This window comes from Trachypithecus francoisi, unplaced genomic scaffold, assembly GCF_009764315.1.
Source record: "Trachypithecus francoisi isolate TF-2019V2 unplaced genomic scaffold, Tfra_2.0 Lachesis_group12, whole genome shotgun sequence".
NCBI classification, from domain to species: domain Eukaryota; kingdom Metazoa; phylum Chordata; class Mammalia; order Primates; family Cercopithecidae; genus Trachypithecus; species Trachypithecus francoisi.
The window spans coordinates 88,749,871-88,770,015 of NW_022681457.1; the positions used below are offsets into that span (position 1 = coordinate 88,749,871).

The following is a 20,145-nucleotide window of genomic DNA, read 5'->3' on the forward strand; positions in this document are numbered from 1 at the left end:
AAATTTTTATTCATGTTTTAAAATAATGCAGTTATAATCATGCTGTATATATAATTTTTAACATGTATCTATTCCATTATTTAATGGTTTTGAATAAATACATATACTATCTATTCAAGGTATATTTAGAGGTTGGACAAACTAGCATAAAGTCTCAAGTTACAGAATTTATACTCTGGGTCATAATGTTTCTAAAAATACGGAAACCATTCACCTATTAGAAACTAGTAACATTTGAAATATACTTAACATACATACATACTCTTTTACCAAAAGCTTACTTTCAATCAAAATCATTTAATAGGGGGAAAAGGAGGAAGGAAAGAATCTCCTTCCCCCACTTGTCCTCCAACACAAAACGGAGTGAGGAAAGGACAAAAAAAAGCAATGGACAGAAAATCTAAAGAATAAATTTGTAGAAAGGTTGACCCACAAAATGATTCACCAGCATTTCCTGGACATTGTGCCTAAGAGGACGCCAACTAAAGGGGCAATTGTTTGGCTATGTCTTTCTACTATGATGATTAATGCCTTAGTGCCAAATATTTGTTCATGTGGCATGTGGACAAGAAAAACTTCATGCATGTTAATTTAAGTATTAAAAAATTTAAGTCACTAAGAAGAGAATAACTATGACTTTATAGAAGGCAACAATATAAAATTTTTTTTTTTTTTTGAGACGGAATCTTACTCTGTCGCCAGGCTAGAGTGCAGTGGCATGACGTCGCCTCACTGCAACCTCTGCCTCCCGGGTTCAAGAGATTCTCTTGCCTCAGTCTCCCGAGTAGCTGCCTGTAATCCCAGCACTTTGGGAGCATCACTCGAGCTCAGGAGTTCAAAACCAGCTTGGGCAACATGGGGAGACTTCGTCTCCTGTAAATAAAAATTTTAAAAAATGATCTTGGTGTGGTGGTGCCTGTAGTTCCAGCTAGGAGGCTTAAGTGGAAGGATCACTTGAGTCCAGGAGGTTGAGAACGCAGTGAGCTATGACTGTGCCACTGCGCCTCAAAGCCTGGGAGACAGATTGAGACCCTGACTTTTTAAAAAAAGAAATAAAACAATTTAATATTTTGGATAAGTTAAATTAGACATAACTGAACCACTGCATTCTGTCCCTTAACTGTTTTGCTAATATTGAAAAGGAATTGTTCAGTTCTATCTAGTCCCTTCTAATTTCTAGAATTCCAGTTGTTGAAGCATAGGAACTGAGCCACCACACCAGTTTCAGAAGACCACCAAGTTTTAACTGACTAGTCATGCAGTAATACTGTAAAAACTGAAGACAAAAGCAAGTCAGCTGAAGAAAATGGAATAAATTTTGCAGATGTTGATATTAAATCAAAGCAATATTATTAACAAAGTATAAAGCTGATTTACGCCATTTTTAGAATCCCAAACAAGTCCTACAGTTCCTATAAAAACTTGGGCCGGGTGTGGAGGCTCACGCCTGTAATCCCAGCATGTTGGGAGGCCGAGGCGGGTGGATCACCTGAGGTCGGGAGTTTGAGACCAGCCTGACCAACATGGAGAAACCCTGTCTCTACTAATAACACAAAATTAGTTGGGCATGGTGGTGGCACATGCCTGTAATTCCAGCTACTCAGGAGGCTGAGGCAGGAGAATTACTTAAACCCGGGAGGCAGAGGTTGCAGTGAGCAGAGATCGTGCCATTGCACTCCAGCCTAGGCAACCACAGCAAAACTCCACCCATCTAAAAAAAAAATAAATGAAAATAATAATAATACAAAAAAAAAAAAAAAAAAACTCAAAAACATGATAAAATGATTAAAATTTTAATGAGTAAAATTTAAAAACTTCCCACTTGGAGACATTTAAATTACAAATCTAAATTACTGGTACCGGCAAAAAAATGTAAGATAAAGCAACCTAAAGACGGAATGTAATTAAGGATGTCAAAAGAATCTTAAGTTAAAACCAGAATGTACCACACCAATTTATGACATATATTTTTCTCACAAACTTAATACATTGAGCACATACATATGAAATTCTATGCTATACAACTTTATATACACATATATAATACACAAATTCTCCTTTACCCACCCCCCCACCAAAAAAAAAAAAAACCAAAAATGTTAGGCAAGAGAAAGAATAAATGTAATAAACAATTCTGCTCCGGCAGGGCACAGTGGCTCACACCTGTAATCCCAGCACTTTGGGAGGCTGAGGAGGGCGGATCACAAGGTCAGGAGTTCAGGACCAGTCTGGCCAACATAGTGAAACCCCATCTCCACTAAAAGTACAAAAAATTAGCTGGTCGTGGTGGCGGGCGCCTGTAATCCCAGCTACTCAGGAGGCTGAGGCAGGAGAACTGCTTGAACCTGGGAGGCGGAAGTGAGTGGAGATCACGCCACTGCACTCCAGGCTGGGCAACGGCGCGAGACTTCCATCTCAAAAAAAAAAAAATTCTATTCCTTTTACTTAATATTTTTACCACCACATCATTTCCTTGTAACTCATCTGGCATACTAAAAAAACTTGAATTGACCTTCCTCAAGCTCCAGATCTTTACTTAGATTAACTAATGCCCTTTTATTTTTATTTATTTTTTAGATACGTGGTCTCACTATGTTGCCCCGGCTGGAGTGCAGTGGCTATTCACAGGAACAAACACAACACACTGCAACCTTAACTGCTGGGCTTAAGTAATCCTCCCACCTCAGCCTTCAGAGTAGCTGGGACTACAGGCCCATGGCCCAGCTTAATAAATGCCTTTTTAAAATGTAAATATCTACCAGAAGGGTCAGCATTATCCTTCACTCAAATCTACACATTAATGACCCAGTTTTGAGAAAAAAGAAAAAGGGAATCTCCATGAGAGTACAGCATGAGTCAGTTAAGTCCCCATAAGTGGATGACGGCTCACAGAAAGATATAAAAGACAGTGAAGGGAGACCAAGACCAAGACTAGCCTAAGATCCTAGGAGATAAGAGTAGGGCACTGAAAAACCCATGTTCCGATAAGAGTAGGGCACTGAAAAACCCATGTTCCAGTATAACAGCCCTCTAGAACATCCAGTTTTCTTTCCTGTCCCCTATCATCACACTCATGCCATTTTACAAGCATTTCATTCACTTTACTGAGTATTATGTGCCAATCACTGAGCTGACATGGGGTGACAAACATGATAAAAAACACTACTTTTCATGAAGGGGTTATACTAGGGAAAGGGAGAAAAATAACCACAATGCACTAAAAACGCCATAATGGAAGCATACACCAAGTACTACTAGGTCACAGAAGAGTAGGGCACTACTCTTTTGACTTGCGTTGTTCACTTTAGGAACATTCAATCTGAAGTTTAGGAAAGAGGTAGAGGCAAGGGCAAGATTAGGAGTCATCTATCTATTCACAGATAGTATCTTAAAGTAGTATCTGATAACATGTTAAAAAAAAACCAACAACACCTATAGGAATGTTGCAATTAACATGTAATGCAGAGAACCTTCCCCTTAAGCCTGGTTCACACTCAATACACCTGGTTCTTCTCAACCATTATGCTTTTGTTACTGCTATCCTTCCTTCAAAAATAAATAAATAAACAAATAAATAAAATTATACGTATGTTATTTTTACTACAGCTAACCAAAATTTTACCAATTGTCTTAGATTAACTTCTTCCTTTACAAAATACTTCCTAATGACTACCAAGTCAGGATTCTGGAGTTCTGGTTTCACCTTTCCTACTTGAAACATGTGTTCTTGACTAAATCCCTTAACCTTTCTGGATTTCAGCTATAAATAAAAAGGGTATTGGATTAGTTAACTTCTTAAGAGGTTCCTTCCAACTGTAATACTCTACGAGTCTTCCTGACTTCACAAAGAACTCTGCATTACATGTTAATCACAACATTCCTATAGGTATTGTTGTTTCTTAACATGTTATCACAAAGTCTTTTAGTGCTCATTCATTTTCAGGTATAGCAGAAATATTAACAACTAGAATGACAAGCCCAAGAAAAACACCTTCATACTTCTTAGGTATCTTATCTCCTCTACCAAATTACAAATTTCTTGAGAGAAACAACATTCTTTTTCTTAAATGTCTTAAATGAAGACTCTTAATAACATTTATTGAATAAGAAAAGGCTGGGATCATAGAAACCAAAATGCTAACCTGAATATCACATTGTTTTTTTAAAATGTGCTGTCTTTCTTTTTAAAAACAAAATCCAAACAGACATAGTATATACCCAATCATAAATTCCTCTTATATTTCCTGTATTACCTAAACCACATCCAGGAATATAAATGGCATTTTGGGGAGGCGAGAGGAAGCTTGCTGAAAACAGGCTGATAAATCTTTATATACCACCTGTACTTATTCCTATATAATAGTAAGAAACAGTCGGGAATTGGGAAAGGAGAAAAGAAAACATGAAACCACTATTTCTACTCCCCACTGCTATCATCACCACCATCATCTTAAAGGGAACATTATGAAAGTGGTGCATAAGGTAGGTGAGGAGAAAAAAGCAAGCACGGACATATTACCTAACAGCAAGGAAAATGATGTGCTCATGATGTTCAGCCTGATTTCAGGAGCATGTAAAAATAACTTGGATCTTTTCTATTATCACAGGGAAAATGTAAGCTCATGTTATAATAAAATAATTTCAAAGATTTTTTCCCCACTATCACACCTCTCAAGTACAACCAATTTTAAAACAAATTACCAGATGTTCTTGGTCAAACTGTTACACACTGTAATTGTTATTTAGATACACAAGATAAACATGGATAACTACTAAGAAAAAAACAGCAAAAGATCTTTGCAGTTTCATGATTCTTACCTGTTCACTCTCCTAGGACACTTGTCTGGTTTAATATCTACCTCATAGAGGTAGACATCAATCTTTGGGATTTCAACTTGAAAACAGTTAGCCAGAAGTTTAATGGGTTTGCCCATGGTGCCATAGCCAGGTCTTCTGGGCACCATGAGTAGGGGCTGGGCCCCAGCGGGTCCTGCCAGGGGAAGGGGAAAAACAAGAGTCACAGTTATAAGCTGTATTCCAAAGCCTTGTCGACCAGAGTATATTAGAATTATAAGTACAGCTGATAATGGTTAAAACCTAGTTCTGCAAGATGACATCATTTCTAACACTTCAACTTCTATCACCCCAGATTTCCTCTCTTCATTAAAAATAAACACAAAGAAAACTGTATGCCTCTGAAAAACTGTTCTGCAAAGGGCACAAACCAAGGTGACCATGAGCAAGCACAAGTCAGACCTAAAGAGTGCGAGACCAACAGCAAAGCAAAGTTAAAGAAAGTAGAAGAAAGGGCAGGGCATGGTGGCTCATGCCTGGAATCCTAGCGCTTTGGGAGGCCAAGGTAGAAGGATCACTTAAGCCCAGGTGTTCGAGGCCACAGTGAGCTCATTTGGTGGAGATGAAACATTATTTCCACCAAAAAAATACAAAAAAAAATTACCTAGGTGTGGTTGTGCGAACCTGTAGCCACCAGCTACTTGGGAGGCTGAGGCAGGAGAATCACTTGAACCTGGGAGGTGGAGGCTGCAGTGAGCTGAGATCACAACACTGCACTCCAGCCTGGGCAACAGAGCGAGACTCCATCTCAAAAAAACAAAAAACAAAAAACCCCAGTCACAGAAGGACAAACACTATATGATTTATACGAGTCCACTTACATGAGGTACCTAGAGTAGTCAATTTGGCCAGGTGCGGTGGCTCAAGCCTGTGATCCCAGCACTTTGGGAGGCCGAGACGGGCGGATCACGAGGTCAGGAGATCGAGACCATCCTGGCTAACACCGTGAAACCCCGTCTCTACTAAAAAATACAAAAAACTAGCCGGGCGAGGTGGCAGGCGCCTGTAGTCCCAGCTACTCAGGAGGCTGAGGCAGGAGAATGGCATAAACCCGGGAGGCGGAGCTTGCAGTGAGCTGAGATCCGGCCACTGCACTCCAGCCTGGGCGATAGAGCGAGACTCCGTCTCAAAAAAAAAAAAAAAAAAAAAAAAACAGGAAGTAGATGTGTGGTTGCCGGGAGCTGAGACATGAGTAAACAGGGCATTGTTAAATGGATATAGTTTCAGTTTTACAAAATGAAAAGAGTTGTGGAGATTGGTTGCACAACACTGTGAATGTACAGAACACTAGTGACTGTACACAAAAATGGTTAAGATGTTAAATTTAATGATATATATTTTACATTTTTTATCAAAAAATTTTAAAGAAAACCTAAGTGATGTCCAGCATTAAATTTTTGAAGCTCAAAATACAGCTTTGTTAATCAAAATTCAAACAATAAATTAATAAACGACTATTATCTGAATAAACTAAAAATTACATTTAAAAAAATCTTAAAAGTCCTCCAAATAAGTTAAATCCACAATTTTTTTTTTTTTTTTTTTGAGACGGAGTCTTGCTCTGCCGCCCAGGCTGGAGTGCAGTGGCCGGATCTCAGCTCACTGCAAGCTCCGCCTCCCGGGTTCCCGCCATTCTCCTGCCTCAGCCTCCCGAGTAGCTGGGACTACAGGCGCCGCCACCTCGCCCGGCTAGTTTTTTGTATTTTTTTAGTAGAGACGGGGTTTCACCGTGTTAGCCAGGATGGTCTCGATCTCCTGACCTCGTGATCCACCCGTCTCGGCCTCCCAAAGTGCTGGGATTACAGGCTTGAGCCACCGCGCCCGGCCTAAATCCACAATTTAAAACACTTCCACACACATACAAAAAGATTCCAGATCCAGATGGCTTCACTAGAGAATTATACCAAACATTTAAGGAAAAAAATAACACCAATATTATACAAAACATTTCCAGAGAACAGAAAAAAAGTAAACATACCTCAATACAATTTATGATACCAGAAAAATTCTGGTACTAAAACCTGACAAAAACACTATAAAAAAGGAAAATCATAAGCTAATCTAATTCATGAATATACATGCAAAAATCCTAACAAAATGTTAAATTAAATCCAACAATATATCAAAAGAATGAGTTTGTAGCAGGAATACAAAATTGCTCTAACTTTTTATTCAGTGTAGACAAAAATAGACTAAAATGCTGCCTGAATCATTTGTTTTTAAATTTCGCTTTGTGTTTTTTAAAAAAATCTCTTCAGAGGGCATAATCTTTCCTATCCTAGCCTGAGATAAGTAATACTGTACAAATTCCGTACTAGCCCTTAGTACTGGCTCTGCCAATTATCTAATCATTTGACCGTCACCAAATACTCTCCCTGAATTTGTTTCCTGAGCTAAAAAATGAAAATACTTGACCTGCCTCTTTCTTATGAAACTTGTCAAGATCAAATTAGAAAATGCACAAATTCTAAAATTTATCAAGTTCTGACTATGTCTCAGGCAATGTGCTAAATGCTTTTATTTTCCACCATGCCCGGCTAAGTGTTTGTAGAGACAGAGACATGGTTTCACCATGTTGCCCAGGATGGTTTTGAACTCCTGAGAACAAGTGATCTGCCCACCTCGGCCTCCCAAAATGCTGGGATTACAGGCATGAGCCACTACGCCTGGCCTGCTAAATGTGTTTACATGCATTATCTCATTTAATCTTCATACCAACCCTATAAAGGAAGGAATCATTTTACAGACGAGGAAAACTGAAATAATTTGCCTAAAATTTTTATAGCTAATAAGAAGGAGAATTGGGATTGTAACCTGCCATGCTGGACTCTCTGTTCTGTTCCATTAGTCATTTCTTTCACCAATACCACACTATCTTGATTACAGTAGCTTTAGAGTTAGCCTTGAAGTTAGATAGTGTCAGCCCTCTGAGTTCTGAGTGAAAAAGTGTTATGATCTGATTTAAAATTTTTTTTTAAAGTATCACTCCAGCTGCTGTATGAAAAATTATATGTAAGGGTACAAGCAGGGAGACCAGTCAGCAGGCTATGTGTCTGTCTAGGTGAAAGATAATGTTGGCTAGGATTACAGTAGTACAGTTAGGGGAGTGATGTGCATGTGGAAAACATTTAGAAGGTAGGCCTGACAGGAATTATTAAATGGACTAGATATGGGGTATGAGGAAAAACATTCTCAGGGATTTTTGGTCTGTATAACTGAAAGAACGGAAGTGTCACTGAGATAGGAAAGACTCAGTGATAGTAGCAAGTGTGGAGAGGAAATCAAGAGGATTTTAAAAGGACATGCTAAATTTGAGGTGTCTACAAGTAGATGAATAGTAAGCAGTTAGATGAGTGTGGAGTTCAGGGGAGAGGTCCAGGCTGGAGGTGTAAATGTAGGTGTCCTCAGCATATAAATGTTACTTAAAACCACTGGATTAGAGATCAGACAGACTGTGGCATGGATACAGAATACTAACTCTCAGGATACTTCCAATATTTAGAAATTAGGGAAATGAAAACAGCAAAGGAACTGGAAAAGTAACAGCCAACAAGGTTAGAGGAGGACCTGGAGAGAGTGGTACCCTGAAAACCAAATGGGGAAAATTGTGTTTCAAGAATAAAATGTCATTAGATGTGGATGAAATAAAATGAAGATTTGGGAACTACCGGGTTTAGCTAAGTCTTTGTTGACCTTGATAAAAACAATTCCAGTGAAGTGCTTGGGACAAAAAACCAACTGTAGTAAGTTCAAAAAGAATAGCCTGAATTTGATCAAGCCCTTGGATCCACTAGCAGTTTATAGAAAATTCAAAGGATTATGTTAAATTACATTGTAAAGATGGAACCAGCAAAATCCAGATTGTGAAAAATTCTAAAAGGACAAACAACTCATACATTGCAGAGGAGAAAAACAAGGAGAGAAAACTTGACGATTAAGATACTTAAAAGACATATTGATCAATCACAATGTGTAGAACTTATTTGGATTTTGAATCAAAAAATTTTTTTAGGGTGGGCGTGGTGGCTCATGCCTGTAATCCCAGCACTTTGGGAGGCTGACGCAGGTGGCTCACCTGAGGTCAGGAGTTCATGACCAGCCTTGCCAACATGGTGAAACCCCGTCTCTACTAAAAATACAAAAATTAGCTGAGCGTCATGGTGCGTGCCTGTAATCCCAGCTACTCAGGAGGCTGAGGCAGAAGAATCGCTTGAACGTGGGAGAAGGTTGCAGTGAGTCAAGATCATGCCACTGAACTCTAGCCTGGGCAACAGAGTGAGACTCCATCTCAAAAAAAAAAAAAAAATTTTTTTTTTAAAGGCAAACAGTTTAAAAAATAATATGTGAGACAAGTAAAAATTTGAACAATGATTAGAACATTTTATGAGTGATTATTCTCATTTTGCTGTGATAATAGTACTGTATATTTTAAGAGTCCATAACTTTTATAGTTACTATTAAACATGAATAAAATCATATTATGTCTAGAATATACTTCAAAAATATAAAGGAGGGAAAAATAGAAGAGATGCGATTGGACATGGGCTGACGACTGGGTTTGGGTGGTGGGTACAATAGAGTTTATTATACAGTTCTGCCTATTTGTATACATCCTAAAATCTCTATAGTAAAATATCATTTAAAAAAAGAGAGAAATGGCCATTTCCTTTGCATGTGTCATCTCTTTTCACTATTCTATTGTACAGATAAGAAAAGTAAGGTTAAGGAAGATTAAATGCACTGCCCAAAGTAGCAGTTAACTTTTTCTGATAGACTTTATTTTTTAAAGAGGTTTTAGGTTCACAGCAAAATTGAACAGAAGGTAGAAATTACCCATATGTCCCAGGCCTCCTGCCCCCACACACGCACAGACTCCCCACTATCAACATCCTCTACAAGAGGAGTACATTTGTACTCAAACCTACACCGACACATCATTAATAAATTTCAATTAATTTAAGAGCCAGAATCTGTCTCTAAAACCCATGCTTTTCACACTATATCACACTGTCAATTTTTCCTCCACTGTCATTATTTTACCTTGTGTTTTTTGAATAATTTGGCACAGGCCGGGTGCGGTGGCTCAAGCCTGTAATCCCAGCACTTTGGGAGGCCGAGACGGGCGGATCACGAGGTCAGGAGATCGAGACCATCCTGGCTAATACGGTGAAACCCTGTCTCTACTTAAAAATACAAAAAACTAGCCGGGCGACGAGGCGGGCGCCTGTAGTCCCAGCTACTCGGGAGGCTGAGGCAGGAGAATGGCATAAACCCAGGAGGCGGAGCTTGCAGTGAGCTGAGATCCGGCCACTGCACTCCAGCCTGGGTGGCAGAGCAAGACTCCGTCTCAAAAAAAAAAAAAAAAAAAAAAAAAAAAAAAAAATTGGCACAAAGCGAAATTCTGTTGCATAATAAGCAATGAACAGAACTCTATAGATACTAATCAAGTTTAGTATCCAGAAGATACTTTAATGTAAATTGGCAGATGAAACAATTCTGTCAATATAATGAATTATACTTCCAGTGAAGCATATTTTAGTTATTTAACAAATACACGTACTGCCCACTAGAATTGAAAATATAGCTACACAGAAATATAAAGCACTATGTGGACTTGCTCTCTATATCAAACTTTTCTTTCAGCAGCTATTGTATGTACTAGATAATAACTAACCAAACTAAATTTCAAACATAAAACCATACATTTTCAAAGCATGTGTCCATGTTGTTTACTCTTCTAGTAATCCAATATGTATCAGTTGGAAAGTCTAAAGCTAAACAATAGCCTACAGCAAATGTGACTGATGAAAAACAAGCAATGAATAAATCAAAATCAACTATAACATATACTATAGCCAATTACCAAATTATAGCTATTCACTGGGAATGTTTTCTTTAATATTCATGGAATACCTATTTCAACAATTCTACTTCTAAGAATTTATCCAAAAGCAAGCACTGGACCAGTATACAAAGACATATGTACTAGAATACTTACAAAGTTTTAGTCATAGTAACAACAAACTGGAAAAAATCTAAACCACTATCAATGAGACTGATCAATATACAGATAAAATTAAATGCTATGTACTCAGTATAAATAATTATACTGTTATACAGATGTAAGTAATGATATGGGAAAGATATGATGCATTACTAAGTGGAAAAAGTAGGTTAAAAACAATTCATATGATAAATAGACAGATGGATGTCTGGGAAGACATATAAGAAAGAGTTAACTATGGTTTTATCTGGAGGATAGGATCATATTTTCATCTTCTATTTGAGACATTCTTATATTGTTTATTTTTTAAAGTAATAAACATGTGGTTATTATCTTATAATCAGAAAAAGAATGCATTTATGGGCCGGGCGCGGTGGCTCACGCTTGTAATCCCAGCACTCTGGGAGGCCAAGGAGGGTGGATCACCTGAGGTCAGATCTGGTTCAAGATCAGCCTGACTAACATGGTGAAACCCCATCTCCACTAAAAATACAAAAATTAGCTGGACGTGGTGGCGGGCACCTGTAATCCCAGCTACCAGGGAGGCTGAGGCAGGAGAATCACTTGAGCCCGGGAGGCAGAGGTTGCAGTGAGCCGAGATCATGCCACTGCACTCCAGCCTGGGTGACAGAGCAAGACTCCGTCTCAGGAAAAAAAAAAAGAATACATTTTTGTTTTGGAAAAAGAAATATACTCTGTTGATCTCAAAATGTAACTTAATGAATTGTCTCTGATTTTATACGTGTTAAGTCTGCAAAGCTAAGTAGTAAACAGCATGCAACTTCAGGAACCTCCTACCTGCTAACTCCACTTTTTCATTCAATGAATCTGTCCAAACATACTGCACTTATTACTAGGCTCACTACAATTAAATAATCACTTATAGAACATTCAGCCAGTTGAGGGTTAAGCTTATCAGATGGCAGCAGGGAAACAATTTATTTCTTTTTTTGAGACGGAATCTCACAATCTCGCACTGTCGCCCAGGCTGGAGGGCAGTGGCGCGATCTCGGCTCACCGCAACTTCCGCCTCCCAGGTTCAAGTACTTCTCCTGTCTCAGTCTCCCAAGTAGCTGGAATTACAGGCGCATGCCACCATGCCCGGCTAATTTCTGTATTTTTAGTAGAGACAGGGTTTCACAATGTTGGTTAGGCTCCTGGTCTCAAACTCCTGACCTCGTGATCTGCCTGCTTCGGCCTCCCAAAGTGCTGGGATTACAGGTGTCAGCCACTGTGCCCGGCTGGGAAACAATTTTTTTTTGAGATGGAGTTTCACTCTTGTTGCCCAGGCTGGAGTGCAATGCTGCAACCTCAACTCACTGCAATGTCCGCCTCCTGAGTTCAAAGGATTCTCCTGCCTCAGCCTCCTGAGTAGCTGGGATTACAGGTGCCTGCCACCATGCCCAGCTAATTTTTTGTATTTTTAGTAGAGACGAGGTTTCACCATTTTGGTCAGGCTGGTCTCGAACTCCTGACCTCAGCTGATCCATCCGCCTCAGCCTCCCAACGCGCTGAGATTACAGGAGTGAGAAACAATTTTTAAAAGGCATTTCCTCCCTTGAAAATAAAAGGGGACATTTCCCTTGTTATTAGCAAGAGCCCATTTTGCAATCTAGTCTTTCACCATTTTTAAAGTTCACAGAAATACTATGTCTCTCTCATATTGTTAGAAGATTCAGAAATCAGTTAAAATTACCAAGTATTAGTAATGACTCAAAAGTAGTATTATGTAAGCCTACAACTGAGAACATATTCTCGTAAAATGTCTTCCACAAATGAAAAACCTAAAAATATGGGTGGGCATAGTGGCTCACTCCTGTAATCCCAGCATTCTGGGAGGCTGAGGCAGGAGGATCACTTGAGCCTAGGAGTTCACGACCAGTCTGCGCAACATAGTAAGACCCTGTCTCTACAAAAAACATTTTTTTAATCTAAAAATATGTCACATCAATAGACTGTAGACACCACGTTCTGATTTCCCAAGAACTTGACAATTTGGAAATGATGTATAAAATAACTGGCTGACGTAAAACAAGGAATTCTAGGCCAGGTGCAGTGGCTCATGCCTGTAATCCCAGCACTTTGGGAGGTCGAGGCGAGTGGATTACCTGAGGTCAGGAGTTCGAGACCAGCCTGGCCAACACGGTGAAATCCCGTCTCTATTAAAAATACTAAGCCGAGATCCCGCCATTGCACTCTAGCCCGGGCGACAAGAGCAAAACTCTGTCTCAAAAACAAAAAAAAAAACACAAAGAATTCTTCATTTCCTTAAACTGACATTTCAGACTAATGCACACAATTTTTTATTGTAACCAAACCACAAAATGCCCACATTTTAATGTATAAGAGAATGCATCAGTTGTGTGACAAGGTTTTGCTGAATCTCAATAGTTTTTTTTTGTTGTTGTTTTTTTTTAAGCAGTGGCTAGCCAAAGAAAGTCATTAATATTAACACAGATAATGGCAGAAAACCACAGAAACTCCAAATACAGAAAGGCTGTTCATGTATCCTAACAGCATAACCATTATGGCTGAAAAACCACACAATATTCTTTCTCACATCTGTTTTGTTAATGAGCCAAGAATGAGGGTCTATTCAGTATCCAAGACAACTGAATTAGAAGGTAGGAATGTCTGGTAAATGCTGTTCATCTCAACAGTCTGAGAATAAACAGGTCTGGAAAGGATACTGATCTTAAATAATCTTTTTAGTTTTACCTTCCTGAAAACAGAATTATCACTTTGGTATTTTTTCCCCTACCCATTAGCAACAACAAAAACTTATAAATTACTTTTTAAGATTCTACCTCTAATTACTGTAAGATAATATGTTTTGATAGATTAATATTTTAATTCATCTTTCAGGTAGACCCTCAAGTATTTTAAGAATATAGAAACCAGTGTGAAACTAGATGGCTATATTATAAAGCAAAATGGTATTCAACTAGAATCCATCAGCTTAGACAATTTGGCAAGAATTCTACTCTGAGCCAGGGTTTTTCCATATACAACAGAGAATTCTTCCAGGAAATGTCCCCTTTACAGGGCCCCAGGCCTCTTTGCATACTGTCAGGCCAGGCAGTAACTAAAAAAAGCAATGTTCCCATTGGAAGATAAAAACTAACATAAATTAATTCTAAATTACCAACTTATTACATACATTACATACATTTCTCCAAAAAAGCAAAAAGAAGTAGCATCTAGATATCATTCTAATGGCTTTCCTAAATAACTTAATTCCTTAATTTTTAAAAAACTAAACAGATTAGTTTAGAATTTGGTTTAAAAATGTAAAGAATGGTTATATGAGGCTGACAGAATCATGGGTGATTTTTAAAATGTCTTCATGTTAACTCAATTACATTTGAAGGTTATCTATATGTTTTTTCCTTTAAGTCTTTGTTTAGAAGAAAAAAAAAAGCTAGACCGGGTGCGGTGGCTCAAGCCTGTAATCCCAGCACTTTGGGAGGCCGAGACGGGCGGATCACGAGGTCAGGAGATCGAGACCATCCTGGCTAACACAGTGAAACCCCGTCTCTACTAAAAAAAAAAATCTAGCTGGGCGAGGCGGCAGGCGCCTGTAGTCCCAGCTACTCAGTAGGCTGAGGCAGGAGAATGGCGGGAACCCGGGAGGCGGAGCTTGCAGTGAGCTGAGATCCGGCCACTGCACTCCAGCCCGGGCGATAGAGCGAGACTCCGTCTCAAAAAAAAAAAAAAAAAAAAAAAAAGAAGAAGAAGAAAAAAAAGCTATTTTATGTCTCATTTTCTGTTTTTCCTCGGAATCTCTTTCAATGAAAGAGAAGAAAAATTCTAAACCAAATATCAAAACAATCTTGCACATTTTTATAAGTCCCACTGCCAGTCAAGTTCAATAAATATATTTTTTTAAGTCATAATGGTCACTCCAGGGCAGCACAAGCCAAAATTTAAGTGACAACCCAGTAGAAAAACTTTCATCACTTTCAAAATTCATGCCCACAGACAGAGCAGTAATTTGATTTTTTTTCTCCAAGGCAAAGAACTACAAGTGAGAAAATTTATATAATGACAAAAACATTTCCCAAAGTTATTAAAAAAGATTGTTTTCCGGGAGGCCGAGGCAGGCAGATCACCTGAGGTTAGGAGTTCAAGACCAGCCTGGTCAAAATGGCGAAACTCCGTCTCTACTAAAAATACAAAAAATTAGCCAGGCATGGTGGTGTGCACCTGTAATCCCAGCTACTCGGGAGGCTGAGACAGGAGAATCACTTGAACCCAGGAGGCTCAGGTTGCAGTGAGTTGATATTACGTCACTGCAAACCAGCCTGGGCGACAGAGCAAGCGAGACTCCGTGTCAAAAAAAATAAATAAATAAAAAGAAGATTGTTTTAAATAGTAAATTTGGACCCTGATGGCATTATATATTTTAGTAGGTATTTTTAACCCATAATTTTTATCTACATCATTCATATCCCAATCTTGAATTAATTCTAGCTTGCCATATATGCAACTTTTATTCCTTTGGAACTTGGTTCCAAATAACTTTTTTAAAACTTTTATTATTAAACAAGCACAGAACTCTAAAACAACTATTTTCAGACACGAATTTAGAAGTATAAATAAGAAAGAAAGAGTCTATTCACTTTTGCAAAACTGTATAAAACTTCCACCAAACATCAAACAATTTGCATGTCATTAATTTAAGGTAAAAGTAAATGTTTTTCTTCCATTATAAAGTGTAGTTCCTCTGTCCTAAACGCTGGTATAACATTATCTGAAAACACAGACTAGAATAGTATGGACCTAAAAAATGAGTACTCAGGAGAAGTAATATCATCAAGCATCTCTGCTGCTCCCTATTTCCACCTTATTTAGAACTGAAACATAACCTATACTCTTAGTTCAGCAGTAATTAGACCATAGAAAATGGTGTTTCATCAGATGTTCTCCTAACTAGTCACAGACACAGATGTTAAACTGCTGATTAATTTTTAACTAATTAAGGCTTTTTTGTTAAATGAAAGTTCTGATGGTACTAAATCAGTAGATTGCACAAGATATCCTTAAAAAGCATTTAAAATATTTCATATGAAAGAACAAATACTAACTTATATGGTATTTGTATTCAAGGTTCCCTAATGTAAATAAATTTAACAGTTTTCTATGTATCCACCAAACAACTAGAATTTAAAATATCCTATCACAAGATGATTCCTGAGAATCTCCACACAAAAGAAAAACTTATGATAGAACTGGAGAGCCAAGGTTCAATAGTGACTCAATAGACTTTTTGAGAACATTTATACTTCTTGAGAAAATTTTAAAATCAAAATATATGTCAAATTATGATTTTTTTTTTTTTTTTTGAGACAAGGTCTTGCTCTGTCACCTAGGCTGGAGTGCAGTGGTGCGATCATAGCTCACTGCAATCTCTGCTTCCTAGGCTCAATTCATTCTGCCTCAGCCTCCCAAGTAGCTGGGACTACAGACATGTGCCACAATTCTCGGCTAATTTTTCTGCTTTTTGGAGAGGCAGGTCTCACTATGTTACCTAGGCTGGTCTCCAACTGCTAGGCTTAAGGGATCATCCTTCCTCAGCCTCCCAAAGTGCTGGGATTACAGGCATGAACCACCACACCCAGCCTAAATTATGGATTTAAAATTTAGTTGCACAGCTATGCTTTCAACTTTACGCTAAGCATACCAATTATATATAAGTCTCAGGAATAATGAAAATTTTGTTTTTGATAACGTCAATCTTGAGCCAAAGTATAGCTTATCTTCATTAGGCTACATTCAATCATGTATAAACTGTACTGAAGAAAAAACTTTACTTTCAAGAGACCCAAGCATACAGTTGATAATCTAACTACACACTTGCTCAAATGTGAAGACAGCTAAATGGGTATCTATTTCAGCAACGGGACACCCAAAAAAGAAGAGGTAAAATGTATTTTCTGAGCCGTACTTGGCTAGTTGTACCAGCTGACTAGGTGGTCTGATGTTAACAAATGTTTCCTAAGACAATGCCCATATATATGGGCACAATATCATATGAAAAACCCTAAGGAGATAAAGCAAAAACTTTAAAACTTTTTAGAAATATCTTTAAAAGTTTTAGGATGATTAATAAAGGGTCTGACTTTCATGATTTGTTTTCCAGACTTGACAACAGGACAGTTACGTACAAAGATCACCTATGGTCCCAAATAATCACATTTCCTGTACAGTAAAACAGCAGTATGGTAATTTTTTAAAAAGGGCAGGACAGTTTCAGAAATACACAAATCAAAACTGAATAAGAATCTAAATCTTTTCAGAATCCAGACAGACCTTCTGTTTTTAAGACGATACGGGGCAAGGTGAAACAATGGAGCATGAAAAAGAGATATGGTAGAAATTGATTAGAGAAACTTCCATGTAACAAAATTTGTTTAAAAAAATTTTTTTAACTCTCCCCATCTCACCTCCCCAGTTTGAGTGCTTTTTTGCATCCATTTGACACTTAATACTCAATCTATTCAATAAAGTTCTTAGCTATCGTTATGTCACTGGTTTCTTTTACATAAGTTTTTCTTATATCAAATTGGCAAAAAGAGATATGGAATTCAGGAACTTGTAACACCATTAGTAACAATACAGTCCCGCAAATATTTTGAAAATTAATTTACGAACTTGTGATCGTCTGAAGCATACTTTCAAATTTAAAATGCCAAGCATGATCACTTGTTAGGCAAACCGTTATGCAACACCTTTCTGTCCCTGAATTAATTACTTTAGAACCATAAAGAGTACTTTTCCTTTTTTAAGGACAAGTATTATCCATGTTGCAATTTTCTCTTACGACTGCAAGACTGCTGTTCTTCCCCCCGAAGATAAAGCAGTTTTCTTAAATTCCAAATTTCCAGGAATATGACAATTACTTCTTCAGGGAACAGAGAATGAAACAAAAAATGCTGTCAGCAATTTTAAGATCCACCTCCTCGTATAAGCAGTGATCCAGGCTGCTATGACATTTCCCAGCTCCTCAGAAACTATCTACCATGCTGCCACAAACAACAGAAAAGAACTCGAGGGGTGGGAGCAATGCCATGTTGAATTTAACATTGCACCAACACCTCCTTCGAACTTAATTTGAAGTTATCCGTTATCTCAGTGTATCTTCACAACTACCCTAAGAGGTAGGTAAGGGAGCTGGCTGGCTGCCCAGCCTCTACGGAGCACACAAACTGGCTAAAGGACAAGAACTCCAACTAGACAATGGCAAACCATTCTAAAGTCTAGAAAAAGGGTACTCCAGCAAAGAGTAATACCGCCTAGATAACCCCAAACTTAAACCCTCCAAGCGTTTCCCCGCCTCGCAGTTTCGCCGACTCAGGGGCCCCGGGGAACTGCGGCTGGGCTGCGGGGAGATCGCAGGGGAGCAGGGCGAGGGCTGGGAGACCAGGGGATGCCCGCCCGACGCTCACCTCGCGCACCTGGGCCGGGCGGGAGGAGTAGGGAGACTCAGAGGACAGTAGCTGGGTGACATCCCCTACCTGGCCCAGAGACTCTGACTCACCTGCGGAGCCGATTTCCATTCATGGAGCTGGGGGGAGTGCTTCGAGGGAGAACGGAGCCCGCCACTGGGGGCAAGGAGGCGGCCCAGGGGGCGACGCCGCGCGACGGACACTCTCACTCGGCCCCGAGGCGGGGGCGGCGACGGCTTCCCCTGAGCAACCGCACTCCGAAAGCTCTGGGCCGGAAGAGTCGCGGACGGAAAACGGCACGGGACTAGGCGAGAGGAAGGGGAGACGTGAGGCGCGAACACAGGGGAGTCCCGTCCGGAAGTTGCATCGCCCGCGGCCGCCGACGCTCCCACTGCCCCTCCACGACTGCGGGCCACCGCCGCCGACCTGCCGGGGGCCGCCCCGGAAGCCCGCCGGCGTCAGTTCCGCTGCCTGGCTTGCCCGGCGTCCTCGCCTTGCCTCTGGGCCCCGAGCCGTGCCGGAGCGACGTCGGGGCGGGAGCGGCCGGCGGGGAGGACGCCGGGGAGGTGTCCGGGAGCCGGGCCACATGCGGCGGGCTCGGCCGTCCCCCGCGGGGCAGTGCCGGCTAGAGACAACCCGAAGGGGCAGGACTCCTCATGCCGCACGAGTGGGGGCGGTGCCTGTCTGCGGCTACGTCGCGGCTGGCGGCGGGGCTTACCTGAAGAGTAGCCTACCTGGAGCCGGCGGGTGAAGGACCCAAGCTTGCCGCGGAGGCCCCGAGCCGAGCCCGCTAGGGTAGGGCCACCCTCCTTCCTGAGCCCCCGCCACGCCCAGTCCGAGCCGCCCCACGCGCCGCCTCCTCACAGGCGGTCAAGTGACCACCGCAATTGACCTAAGTCCTAGACTGCTTTAACGACCATTTTTAGGATTTAAAAAAAATGTATTATAGTTTGGAAAAGATGACTAACGAACAGGACACTACACAAACAGATCGAGTATCCATGTTTAAAACTCTTTAATAGCGCCTCGTCACACTTGGAAAACCTAAACTCCTTTCCAGGATGAAAACGCACGGCGTAAACGGGCCCCGCCTGTGCTACAGCTGTACTGCTTGGCTTCCAATTCCCCCAACGGGCCAAGCGCTGCTTTTTTCTGACTTGGGGCTTCTCTGCTTTTGGTTCCCTTGGCCAGGAACCCTTTGTCTCCTCTCCACCCTCCCTTTACTCGCCACCCCACAGTTTCTTTTTACGTCTCAACGGAAGACATCTGAGACGCCTTTTCCGGACCACCCACGGTGGGGCACCTGTTAATCTACTACAGTACTGCCTTGGTAGCCCTTTGCCCAGTCTGTTATTTACTACTTGTGTGCCCCCACCCCACTTGAATGTCAGGCAAATAGTAGGTCCCTAATAAATATTTGTGGCCTTAATGAAACATGATGCTATTTTATTCAGGCTGAGGAATGATTCATAATTTCTCCCCATGTCCTTATGCTTCAGTAATACGGTTTTTTTTTTAATCAAAATAATTTTTTAAAGAGGAAAAGAAGAATATCCTATCTTCAGTTCCCCTCACTGTGGGACTTTGGATCAGTCACTTGATCTCTTTGGGCTTCAATTTTCTTATCTGAAAAACTGAGAGAACAGTATGTACCTTACAGAGTTGTAAGGTTAGGGAATGTACATAAAGCACAGAGGAAAGCCTCCCCAAATTTTAGTGAATAACAGAAGTATTTACTATTTACCATTTTAAAGCACTTACCATATAATATTAAACACTTAATAAATGTATGGGACTCAAAACCACATCTGACTCCAATTCTGTCTTACTTTCGGCTTC

At 40.1% G+C, this 20,145-nt stretch overlaps 1 protein-coding gene across 2 annotated transcripts in view; it reads right to left on the reverse strand.

Annotated features, from left to right (window-relative positions):
- LOC117092885 (protein argonaute-3) overlaps positions 1-18,754 on the reverse strand; it is a 142,727-nt gene extending 123,973 nt beyond the window's left edge. For both annotated transcript variants that reach the window (XM_033227124.1, XM_033227123.1), the window contains exons 1-2: positions 18,399-18,754; positions 4,819-4,990 (exon numbers count right to left, since the gene is read on the reverse strand). In XM_033227124.1, the coding sequence (XP_033083015.1) occupies positions 4,819-4,990; positions 18,399-18,417 (191 nt within the window). In that variant the 5' untranslated portion in view covers positions 18,418-18,754. The remainder of the gene's footprint in view (positions 1-4,818; positions 4,991-18,398) is intronic.
- Between the last annotated feature and the right edge of the window lie 1,391 nt (positions 18,755-20,145).